At 38.7% G+C, this 13187-nt stretch overlaps 1 protein-coding gene across 3 annotated transcripts in view; it reads left to right on the top strand.

Annotated features, from left to right (window-relative positions):
• Window positions 1-13187, top strand: part of COPG2 (COPI coat complex subunit gamma 2) — a 153892-nt gene that overhangs the window by 26800 nt on the left and 113905 nt on the right. For all 3 annotated transcript variants that reach the window (XM_007524210.2, XM_060196567.1, XM_060196568.1), the window contains exon 5: window positions 9399-9478. In XM_007524210.2, the coding sequence (XP_007524272.1) occupies window positions 9399-9478 (80 nt within the window). The remainder of the gene's footprint in view (window positions 1-9398; window positions 9479-13187) is intronic.

Raw genomic sequence — 13187 nt, 5'->3', positions numbered from 1 at the left:
GTTTTGGCTATTATGAATTGTGCTACTCTGAACATAGGTGTACACATATCTTTTTGGTTGAGTGTTACGGAGTCCTTAGGATATATCCATAGGAGAGCAATTACTGGATAATATGGAAGGTCTATTTCTAGCCTTGTGAGGGTTTTCCAGACTGCTGTCCACAGAGGCTGGACCAATTTTCCTTCTCACCAGCAGTGCAGGAGTGTTCCTTTGTCCCCACAACCTCTCCAGCATTTGTTATTGCTGTCATTTTTGATGTATGACATTCTCATAATGGTGAGATGGAATCTAATTGTTATCTTTTTTTGTATTTCTCTGACAATCAGTGACCTGGAACAATTTTTCATATGTTTTGTTGGCCTTTTGGATCTCTTCTTTAGTGAATATTTTGTTCATTTTCTCTCTCCACTTTTGGATTGGGTCATTTGCTTTTTTGATTCTGAGTTTGGTAAGCTCTTTACATATTTTTGTTTTTAGCTTCTTATTTGATGTATGGCATGTGAAGATGTTCTCCCATTCTGTGAGGGGTCTCTTTGTTTGGGTGATGGTTTCTTTTGCTATGCAGAAGCTTTTCAATTTGATGTAGTCCCATTGATTTGTGTTTTAGTCTCTCTTGCAATTGGGTTTGTGTCATTAAAGAAGTTCTTGAGGTTTAAATAGGAAAGTGTTCCTCTTAAGTATTTGATAGTTTCTGTTCTAACATCCGGGTTCTTGATCCATTTGGAGTTATCTTTTGTTTCTAGTGAGATAAAGTGCTTCAGTTCATTCTTCTGCATGTTTCCCACCACCATTTATTATTATCTTCTTCACCATTTATTATTATCACTTAAGAATTTGGGCCTCTTTATCAAAGATTAGATATCTACAGGTGTGGCGGTCTGTTTCTGGGCTGTCAATTCTGTTTCACTGGTCTGTATATCTGTTTTTGTTCTAGTACCAGGCTGTTTTGATTATGATGGCTTTATAATATAGTTTGAGATCTGGCAATTTGATGCCTCCATTTGTTTCTTTTCCTCAAGATTGTTTTAGTGATTCTGTTTATCTCTCCCCTGATTTTGATTCATTCCTTCTGGTTGCATTAGGGTTCCTTTGTTCCTCTTATTTAAAGTCTTTTAGGTGTGCAGTTAGGTTATAGTTGAACTTTTCTTGTTCTCTAATGTGTGCTTATATGGCTATGAGTTTCCTTCTAAGTACAGCTTTAGCTGTGTCCCAAATATTTTGATAGCTCATGTCTTCATTTTCATTTATTCTAGAAACATTTGAATTTCTTGTTTGAATTCCTCTTTGACCCAGTGGTTGTTAAGCATTATGTTGTTGAGTTTCCAAATTTTTTTAATTTTACTGATTTTTTGTTTATTGTTAAAGTGTTAGCTTTATTCCACTGTGATCTGAGATGATGTTTGGAATAATTTCAATGCTCTTGAATTTGTTGATACTGTCTTTGTGGCCTCACATGTGATCTGTTCTTGAGGATTCGAAACTAATGTGTATTCCAATTTCTTGGGGTGAAGAACTCTGAAAATATCCAAGAGGTCTAGTCTATCTCTTTAATTAGTTCTCGTTTCCTTGTTGATTCTCTGCTTAGATGATCTAAGTGTGTGAGCAGTGTTGAAATCTACTATTACTGTGTTACTATTTATGTATTTTTGTAGCTTCTTCAGTAAGTGACATATTTAGATGGGTCCTCATTAGGTGCGTGTATGTAATTAATTGTTAATTCTTCTTGGTTATTTGATCCTCTGAGCAGTATATATTGTCTATGTGTATCTCTTATTACTTTATTTATTTTAAAGTCTATTGTATCACAGATGAGAATAGCTGTTCCTGCCCCCTTTTTGTGCTCTATTAGCTTGTATGATAGTTTTCCATCCTTTCATTTTGAGTTGGTGTTTGTCTTGTTGGGTGAGGTGGGATTTTTGCAGACAGCATATGGTTGCGTTGTGTTTTCTGATCCATCTCCTACTCTGTGCCTTTTAATGGGTGAATTTAAGCCATTGATATTTACTGATATTATGGATTTACAGTATTGCTGTGCCATTATTCAACAATTTTTTGTTTGCTCTGATATATGGAAAATTTTTTGGTGGTGTTGCTCATGCTTATAGGAGTTCTTTTAGAACCTCTTTCAGGGCAGGCGTGGTGATAATTGCCTCCTTTAACTGTTGCTTTTATGAGAAGGTTTTTAAAAAAAATTTTTTTTATTATCTTTATTTATTGAATAGAAACAGCCATAAATCGAGAGGGAAGGCGGAGATAGGTAGACACCTGCAGCCCTGCTTCACCACTTGCAAAGTTTTCCTCCTGCAGGTGGGGGCCAGGGGCTCGAACCCGGGTCCTTTTGCACTGCAATATGTCGCTCAACCAGGTGCGCCACCACCCGGCCCCTATGAGAAGGTTTTTATCCCTGTCTAGTCTGACAGTCTAGAAGTATATAATATCCTTAGTCGAAAGCCTTTTTCATTGAGAGCTTGATAATTATCTTGCTATTCTCTTCTGGCTTTTAGAGTTTGAGTGGAGAAGTCTGCTGATAGTCTTAGAAGTTTTCTCTGTATGTGACTTGTTTTTCTCTTGCAGCCTTCAGGATCTTTTCTTTATCCTTACTTCTTTCTGTTGTAACTATGATGTGTCTTGATGTCTTCAGTCTGGGTTGATTCTGTTGGGAACTCTCTGGGCTTCTTGAATCTTGATATCTTTTCTGTTGTTTAGGGTAGGGGAGTTTTCTTCTATTATTTCCTCTAGGGTATCTTTTTCCCCTTCCTCTCTTTCTTCCTCTGATAGCCCAATTATGCGAATGTTACTTCTCTTGAGGTCATTCCATATGTTTCTGTTGCTGTTTTCACTATCTCCCAATTTCTCTCTCTCCCTTTTTTTTGTTAGCTCTTTTACTTTCTCTTAGTTTTCTCTAATTCGTCCTTGATCTAGTTCTGTTTTCTACTTCTGCTATTTGACTCTCCTTTCTCTCAGCTTCCTTCTTCAGTTTAGCTTTTTTTTTTTTACCTTGTCCAATTATAGTATTAGCTTGTTCTGCTAGCTGTTTTTTTTTTTTAGCTCAGCTATTTCAGCTTTCATTTCCCTAATTACCTTGATATAGCTCATGTTTTCTTTCAGGGTTCCATTGGTTACTTTCCTATTTCTGATAGTATTTTCCTCAAAAGCTTTTCTCACTCCTGAGGTTAATGCATCAATTAATGTTTGAATATTTTCCTCATTTTTAGTTGCTTCTAGCTTACTTGGAATTTCTTCAGGGTTCCTCTCCTGACTTATTGCTGTAGTTGATTTAATTGATTTTATTTATTTATTTTGGTCTGTTTTGTAGTTTTGTGTCCTGGATGTTGCTTTTCGATTATTGTGTTGTGCAAGGCAGAACCATGCTAAATCAAAGTTCTCTACACATGTATTGCAAATCTCAGTAAGTGCAAGAAAAGTGAAGATGAATTAAACCAGAAATCAGGCAAAAAAAAAAAAAAGATAAATAAAATAAAATAAATGAGTATTAAAAAAAGGAGGAAAAGAAGACAAAAGAAACAAAAACAAACAAAATATGCCAGCTAAACCCAATCAAACTCTCCCACTGAAGGGAATACCATCCACCACCAGCCAGTGCAACAAAAACAGTGGCAAAAACTTAATCCAGCTAGGGAGATAGAAGGAAAAAAAGTGTTAAGTATGTAAAGGCACACCAAACCAGATTTCTCTTACATATGAAGTTGCAAACAGATTTTAGTAAATATAACAGCAATGGTAGCAACAAAAAAGAAAAGGTCAAGGAAAATAATAAAAGCAAAAAAGAGCAGTTCCAATCCAAAGGCTTCCCCAGAAGAAAACCAAATCAATACAATACAATAACCACAACGAAGGTGAAAGGATAGATTTATGAAATCAGAGAGAAATAAAAAGAAGAGAGGAAAAAAAATAAAAATAAGAAGGGGGTGGCAAAACTTCTGTAACACAGATACCTCTCACAGACAAAATCACACACAAAAAAGCCCTTCAGCCAATATCCAACCTGGCAAGCTAACAAGCTAACACAATAACAAACAGAGACAGCCTGTAAGCAAGTCTGACTAGGGGAAGGAGAGTACCATTTCATCCAAACTGTCCGTTAGTTAGCTGGAATGCAGTGGGGCAGCTTTAGATGGCTACCCATTGATTTCTGACAAAAGGTTTCCCTTCGGTGATTGTAACTCCACAGGTGGGCAAGCCTGTTATTCTCTACCCTATTTCTCCAAACCAGCCACCTCTGCCTAAGGCTGGGTGTTGGGGGTGGAGTGACTCACTATTGTGCTTCTTTTGTCCTTTAAGCTCCTTTTTGCTGGCATATAGATGGTTTATATTTTTCCACTGTGGTTCCTTTTTAACCCCTTCTCCTATACGCCTAAAATTCCTGTTTCTGCTTAGAATTCTCAGGGTTTGAATCAGTTTTTTGGGAGAATCTGTCTCTTTGCTGCTTTCAGGTCTCATCTTTACCCCCACCCCTCCCCCATTTTTCTCAATTTGTGGATAAATCTACTTTTATTAATGTGAAGGTAATAGTTTCTTAATTTACTAGCTTTCACAGGTAGATTCCCCCCCCCCCCCGCCCCCCATTCGTTTCCTGATGTCATTGGAGTTTAGAGCTTTTTGGTCATCTTCCCCTAACATTTATCCCTGTAGGAGTAAGGACCAAAATTTGTTATGGGGTGCTGAAGGTGGAAGGTCTGGCTTCAGTTATTGCTTCTTCATCGGATGTGGGCATTGGCAGGATGATCCATACCCCCAGCCTGTTTTTGCCCTAGTGAGTTTAACTCACAAATTTTTGTGTTTCAATTCATTATATTACACATATAAGCAAAACCATCCTATAGCTTTTTGTTTATTTATTTTTTTTCATAAAAATGCAGGTCATTTGGTAAAGTTACTATATATTATAAGAATAGCTAATTTATTTTCTTCTCATATTGTAGTCTCCAATATGAGAAGAAAATAAATTAGAAAAGAGTTGCTGAGAAATAAAGTATAATACATAATATTACAGAATTAATTTTAACTCACATAAAAGAAACTTAAAATAAAAATATGCACACTAAAGGAAGACCTAGGCAGATATCAGGAGGAGTCTGTTAGTCAAAAGGAAGGAGGTAAACAAATACTGATATCAGTAGAACTCTGTAAAGGAATACAAAACTAGGATAAAATAATTTCAGGAATAAACACCAAATTAAAGAGACCCAAGGTATTAAATTTGATAAAAAGAGTGAACCAAACAAAGAAAAAATTTAGGAAAGATTAGAAGGTATTGGAGAGAAAATTACATAATTAAACAAAAGACTATATGTATCTAAATATGTAAAAGTGTATACAACTTATATATAAGTATATATAAATACATTGAGGACAGTCTTCTTAAAACCGTTCTTGTCTTACCATTCTTTGCTAGAACATCTCTTGTCCATTTCTTCCTCCCCTTTCCTACTTTAAAATTGTCTCCTGTTTTCTATGGCTGTGCTTTAAGTCTGCTCTACTATGTATCACCTTGTTGAGAGTTAAATGTTCTTGTTTCCTTCTCTGCAGCATTCTATTCAGTAATTCTTGTAAGGTAGCTCTGGTGATGTAGAATTTCTTTAGTTTTTTGTATCTTTGCTACTGTTTTTATTGTTCCTTCATATTTGAATAATAGTCTTCTAGGATAATGTATGCATGGCTGGTGGTTGTTGTCTTTTAACACCTTGAATATACCATTCCACTCTCTCCTGACCTCCATGTATTCTGCTGAGAAGTCTGATGTGAGTCAGCTATGCTGCCTTTATAAGCCATTTTCTTCTTTTTCCCTGACAGCTTATAATTTTTCCCCCCTTGTCCTTGGCTTTTGATAGTTTCACAGTGATGTGCCTTGGTGTAGGTCTGTTTGGGTTTGGGAATTTGGGACAGTTTTGCTTCTTTCTGCATCCTGAACATAGCCCAGATTTGGAAAATCTTATGTTGTTATTTCTTAGAACATAGCTTCTGCTATCTTCTTTCCCTCCTCTCCTTCAGAGACCCCCCCATAATTCTGGTACTTAGTTTTATAGTGGAATCTTTAGTCTCTTAAAGAGAGGCTTCATTTTTTCTAAATCTTTTTTCTTTTTTCTTATACTTATACTTTGAAGTCAGATAATGGGACAATTTTTGTCTTTTTCCTGATGTTCTCTCAGCAGGTTACTCAATTTCCTTGACTTGTTTGTGACTGGAATGCATTCAAAGTGTTCTTCACATCTTTTAGCTTTGCTTCCATGGTTTCCATTTTCCTATCTAGTGAGTCTTTGAGATCATGGAATTATTTCTTAATTCGTTCCTCTGTATTAAATTGAGAGCTTTGTATTTCTTCAAATTTTCTGACAATATATTTCCTGAATTCTTTCTCTAATGGCTCTTCTGAATTTGCATCCTTAAGTTTCTGGCTATCTTGATTGCTCAGTATTAGGGTTTTCCAAGTTTTACTCCTCTGTTTTTGATTTCTATTTTTGGCTACTGGGTGGTATTGGGTTTTCCTTTTGGTGTGAATTGTGGGCAGAGGGGAGAAGTTTTGAAGTGATGTATTGTGGTACCTGATGTCCCTTAAACAGAACTCTAGTCTGGGAGTAGGGGTTTAGGAGGATCCCAGAGTCCTCCTTCTCTTCCTAGATTGTTTGCTAAAAATAGGAATGCTGCTGTGAGGTCAAAATCACGTTCCCAACTGCAGGACAGTCTGACCCCATTCACCAGGGTCTCTACCACACTTTGGGGAGGGTGCAGTGTAAGTAAGGTCTAGTGGTCTCAGGAGGGTAGACAATGCCTCCTGCTATCTCTGCGTCAGTGGGACAGGGGCCAGCTCTCTGACTAGGAGCTCAGGCATCTGGTAGTTCACGTAGCAGGATTCAGGGGAAGGTAGGGGTTCTTGAAGGTCCTCTGTTGGCAACTGTTGAAAGTTGGGATGGGGGCGGTCCTCAGGTATTGTGGCAGATCTGGCTAGAGTGAGGGGCTCTCTGGAAGTGATTGCAGGGGGTGAAGTCCCTGTCCAGGAGTCATGAGAACCCACTGGGTTGTGCTGGGACCTGGCAGCAAGATACATGGCTGTATCTCCTTTGATCTGTGGAAGCCTACTGTGGTAGATGGGTCTAGAAGTCTCCTGGGGTATGAGGGCCTCTGGTGTCAAGGTATGTGGAAGGTGGATTCTCTCCTAGATCTGTGGGCATCCTCCTGCAGTGTGCCGAACTCTGGCACCAAAGTTCAAGGATGGAGAGCTTCCTCCCTTGATATCACCACAGAAGCCCCTTGTAGTGCTGGCAAGGAGGCACGAAGGCAGTAGCTACTTCAGTGACCAGCGAAACCTGGTAGGAGTGCAGTGATCTGGGTCCCTCCATATGGGTCAGGGCATCTGTTGAATGAGACTGGTCATTTGGTGGCTGGCCACTCTTCTAGGGCTGGCTGCACAAGGACTACTGGGCAGCTTGTAGGGCAATGGTGGTGCAATGGAATGGGGCCCAGAGATCCCAGACAGGGCATTGTATGACATTGAGGGTAGGTCTCTAGAGGTTCTGTGGGTTCCCACTGGGGGAAACCAGCCCAGTAGATTTTGCTTGAAAGTAGGAACTACTGCTAGTGTAGCCTTGTTTATTTTAGTTATGTTTGGGTTCTAACTATGTATATATATATGACCCAGGTAATACCTGGGTTATTCCAATTGTTATTGGTTCCCATAGATCCTGTGGATGTCCCTTTGTTGCCTCTGTTTTGCAAATTATAGTCACTGCACTGCCTGATGGTTGCCATCTTGCTTCCTTCCTCCACAGAGTTCTTTTTTCGCCACAGTTTCCCCAATACTTGTCACTTCCTGTTTTGTTGATGTAGGGCATTCTCACAAGTGTGAGGTGTAATCTTAATGTCGTGTTCATTTTCATTTCTCTAATGACGAGTATTTCTTCATGTGTTAGTGGGTTACATGTATCTCTTCTTTAGAAAATTGTGTATTCAGTTCTTTTGCCCATTTTTTCTTTTTCTTTTTTTTTTTGTATGATTTCTTTATAGATTTTGTCAGATGTATGATGTGCAACCATCACCTCCCAATTTCTGGGCTGTCTAGTTCTCCTTGTGTAGTTTGCTTTTGATGTGTAGAAACCTTTCAATTTGATGTAGTTCCATTTATGTACTCTTGTTTTCATTTTCCATGCCCAGGAGGTTGAGACTCTGAATACATAGTTGATATTAATGCAGGATAAATCTTTAAGATTTTTTTTAAAGCTTGTCTCTGATTTTACATTGTCAGAGTCCAAATCTGATACTTTTATAGAGAGATAATATTGATGATTATTATTAGTTGTAGATGTTTTCCATTGCATTAGTATATCAATTACTTGTTTAGGAAATTTATAGTGCTCAGGTTTTTTTTTTTTTTTAATCCAGATATTTTAAAAAGAATGCCTTGGTTAGTTGAGATCTTTTATTTATTTATTTTTTCATAAAATTTTTATTTATAAAATGGGAACACTGACAAGACCATAGATAAGATAAGAAGGGTACAATTCCATACAATTCCCGCCACCAGAACTCCACATCCCATCCCCTCCCCGATAACTTTCCTATTCTTTAACCTTCTGGGAGCATGGACCCAGTTGAGATCTTTTAGAGAACAGCATTCTGTTGCTGACTGAGTAGCTCACTAGGGTAGCAAGCCTGCTGTACTGTCTGTGTAACCCAGGTCTGATTCTGGCCCTCACCATATTGGAAGAGGTTTTAGTGCTATGGTGTCGGCTTCTCTCCCCATCTCTCTGTCGCCCTCTCTCTGGAAAAGTTGTTACAGAGAAGTCAATCTCCAGCAGTGAAACAAAGAAAGAAAGGAGAAAGGAAACAAGAGTTTTCTAAATATATCTGTTGAATTAGCCAAGCACTTTTCATTTCTTATCAGTTAGTTAATAGTGGTTTAGAAGCTTAGAAGATTTTATGGCTCTGCTTTCATACCCACATATGTTTGTGTGTAATTCACCATGCCTTCTATCAGACTTCTCTCCCTAGCCCCCAGCCCTCTACCATGAGTCACCATATCTCACTAAGTCCGAGGAACAGTTTGGTTATTAAGTATTTTTCAAGTTCTTATGTTTCAGTGGTCTATATTCTACATATGAGAACAACCATCTGGTAGTTCTCTTTGACCTGGTATTTTGAGTAAAGCATTTTTGTTTATTTGTTATTTTTTAAAGGTAGAGCCAGAGAGAGGCAGGAGGAGAGAGTGAAAGAGACCACGACACCAAAGCTTCCTCCAGTGCAGTTGGGGGCTGAGTTTAAACCTGGGTCACATACATGGCAAAGCAGCATATTATCCAAGCGAACTATGTGTCTGGTCCTACTCAAGCAGTATTTGAAAACAGTTCCTTATGAATAACCGATCACATTTTCTAAAATTTCAGCAAACACTGAGGAGAATGTGCTACCTTACCATCAAAGAAATGGCCAACATCTCTGAGGATGTGATCATCGTCACAAGCAGGTAGGTGACAGTCAAAATGTCGGATGGGGGACTGACATGTTTAGTGGAATATGTATTGCTATCTCTCCATTTTTTTTTACATTTATTTATTTATTGAATAGCAATAGAGATAAATCGGGAGAGAATGGAGAAATAGGGAGAAAGAGAAAGCAGCACTGCTTTACCACTTGTGAAGTTTATCCCCTGCAGGTGTGGTCTGGGGACTTGAGCCTGGGGCCTTGCACCTTGTAACACATGTGCTCAGCTGGGGTCACCAATCACTGCCCTACTCCACTGTTTATTGTTTTTTTCTACTAAATCAATCTTTCTTTCTTCCTTTCTTCCTTTCTTCTTTACTGTAAGAAAGTCAACAGGAAATTAAAGGAATATTATATCTTAGAGTATTCTTTTCAGAAATGTGGTTGTCATTATATGGAAACTATTTTGATATGGTAGAACAAAGAAACACAAAGGATAATGCTAATTGATTTGATTTCATTTCATTTTAAAGTGCTCATAAAAATTCTTTTTTAAATAAGTGCTCATAAAGTGATAGGAACAAAACTGAAGAGTAGATGACACCCTGAAACAAAATATCTTCAACAAATACACCATAAGGCAATTATTCCAAAAAAGGAAAGGTTTATTATTTATATGTAAGGAAAATTCCAAGTGATAATTCTTTTTTTTATTATTACCTTTATTTTATTTACTGGATAGAGACAGCCAGAAATTGAGAGGAAGGGGGTGATAGAGAGGGAGAGACAGAGAGACACCTGCAGCATTGCTTCACCACTTGCAAAGCATTCTCCTTGCAGGTGGGGACTGGGGACTCAAACCTGGGTCCTTGTGCATTGTAACATGTGCACTCAACCAGGTGCGCCACCACCCAGCCCCCAAGTGATAATTCTTAAAATAACAAGGAATTTAGATATCTTTAAGTATATTCTCACTAGTGATGAAAAAAAGAAAATTAAAAGTTTAATAATGTTTTCACCCCTAAAGTCGACCCCAAAATATAGTCAGTGCCTGTAAGGGAGATTGATGTTTTTTGTTAGACAAGAGGTAGGGTAATAGATGGTTGTGGTTATTCTACAACAACGTTTGACTTTGGCTCAGTAATACCTGATCCATGGAGTTATCTTCAGAAAACAATCAATACAGAAAGACTTGTATATAATGGTATTTGTTGCAAAACTGCTTATGCTTGCAGATAGAGTTAAGATAGCTCGAATAGTTTTCATTGTTAAAACTGATTCAATTCACCATGGTATATTATCTAACAGTTTAGTTGTTGAATTTTTTGAAAATATCTTTAATGATATGCATAATTCATGCATAATGGTGCCAGATGAAAGTGGAATTCAAGTCTATGTATTTCATACTTCATATAGTATCACTTAAAAAAATTAATTCAGTGGGCCAGGCGGTGGCACACCCGATTAAGTGAACATAGTACTAAGCGCAAGGACCGTGCAAAGATGTAGGTTCGAGCCCTCAGTTCCCCACTTGCAGCAGGGATGCTTCACAAGCTTCACAGTCTTTCTCTCTTCCTCATAATCTCCCCCTCCCCTCTCAGTTTCTCTCTGTACTACTCAATAAAATGGAAAAAGTGGCTGGGAGTGGTGTATTCATAGTGCTGGCACCGAGCCCTGTTGATAACAGTGGAGGCCAAATAAATAAATAATAAATATATATATTTATACTAAAATATATGGTTGGAAATCCACTAGACATAGTAACAGTTGGTTATCTCTGGCGCTTGGAGATTGCAACTGTTTACTTTCTTTCTATTTATGTATAAACTGGAAACAATGACAAGACCATAGGATAAGAGGGGTACAATTCCCACCACCAGAGCTCTGTGTCCCTTCCCTTCCCCAGATAGCTTCCCTATTCTTGAACCCTCTGGGAGCATGGACCCAAGGTCATTACGGGGTGCAGAAGGTGGAAGGAACTGTTTACTTTCTTTAAACATTTGATGATTTCCAAATGTCCTAGAAAGAGTACATGTAATTAAAAGTTCTAAGATCATATAACAAAAGTTATTTATAATTGCATTCCTATTTTAATTGTAACTGATTTCAGTTAATCTGCTTATTTCTTATTTTCCTCTGCTTATTTTTCACCGTGCAGTACATTTCAGAGGAGGGTAGTTATGTGTACCCAGCAGTTGCAGTGATTCTAGTTTGAAAAGAACAGAAAGCCAGTTGCAGATAGTCACTGCAACCAAAACAGGTCCAGAGCAGTGGGTGCCGGTTCAGTTGTTCAGTTGTGTCAGGCACGAGTCTGTTGAATGCTTGCGGATAGCCTCACATTATTGCATAATAGATGCCTGCACTGTTGGCATGCCACCACTTAAGGTGGGAGGGGTGTTGGGCAGAGGGCCAGGGAGAGCCAGCTCCATCTGCCTCTTTTATCAGGTCTACAGTTGCTTTTCCCAAGACAATTTTTAGATTTCATTTGGCACAGCTGTGTTAGATGACTACCCTTAGGAGGCCAGCAAAGGCTCTGTTTTGCTTTTATAGCACAAGTATTAGAGGCAGGCAAGGGTGAAAGGCTTGAGGATGGGTATTGAATGAGTTAGTAGCAGTGTCTGCCACAAATACCAAAGAAAAAATTGTTATTTAGATTGCTAGATTCAGGGGTTGGGCGGTGGTGCACTGGGTTAAGCACCCATGGTATGAAGCGCAGACTCACGTAAGGATCCTGGTTTGAGCTCCTGGCTTCCCACCTGCAGGGGGCTCGCTTCACAGACGTTGAAGCAGGTCTGCAGGTGTCTGTCTTTCTATCTCCTGATCTTCTCTCAGTTTCTCTTTGTCCTATCCAGTTAAAAAAAAAAAAAATGACTGCCAGGAGCAGTGAATTCGTAGTGCTGGCACCGAGCCCCAGTGATAACCCTAGAGGCAGCAAAATAAAAAGATTGCTAGATTCACTAAATATGGGGAAAATTAAAACAGTAATCAGTTAAGAGTTTTTCTTTCTTTTTTCTTGCTTAACTGTTACTTCCCTCTGACTCCTGTTAAGCTACCTTAATTTATGGTCTTCATCTGCTTCATTTTAGGAGATGGAATAGTAGTAGGCAGAATCATGCCCGTTCCCCCCTCAAAATACTCCTACCCTAATTCCAAGAACCTGTGAGTATGTCACAGCCCATGGCAAGAGGGTCTTAGAGCTGCTAGTCAGCAGACAGGAGACGGTTCCTGGATTGTCCAGCTGGGCTCAATGTAAGGAAGAAGGTCTCTAAAAGTGGAAGAGGGAGGCTGAAGGGTCAGTAAAGAAATGTGATAGTATTGAGTTGTCGGAAAAAATCACGACACATTTTTGCATAGAAAAATCCATCATGACTTTTTCTGACAACCCAGTAGAAACAGGAGCAGAGAGCTGGACCTGGCAGGCGTGGGGCCATGATCCGGCTTTGCGTGGCCCCTAAAAGTCAGCAAAGGTAAAGAAATGTATTTACCCTTCAGGCTCTGGAAAGGAATACAGCTCTGTTGGCATTCTGCCTTCAGCCCTGTGTGAGACCTATATTATGTATGCTTCTAATGCATGGTATTGTAAGATAAAGAAATGCTGTCTTGTGCCCCTTAAGTTTATGGTAATTTGTTAGAGCAGCAACAGAAGGTGAATGACTCTTACAGTCTGCATCAAGCCAACACTTGCTGTACCTTAATTCGGGTAGTGTTATAGATAAGTCATATCTCGATATTAAAACTGGAAAAAAAAATGA

Source organism: Erinaceus europaeus, chromosome 8, assembly GCF_950295315.1.
Source record: "Erinaceus europaeus chromosome 8, mEriEur2.1, whole genome shotgun sequence".
Taxonomy (NCBI): Eukaryota; Metazoa; Chordata; class Mammalia; order Eulipotyphla; family Erinaceidae; genus Erinaceus; species Erinaceus europaeus.
The sequence above is the reverse complement of the archived record's forward strand: the minus strand, read 5'-3'. Positions and strand labels throughout refer to the sequence as shown.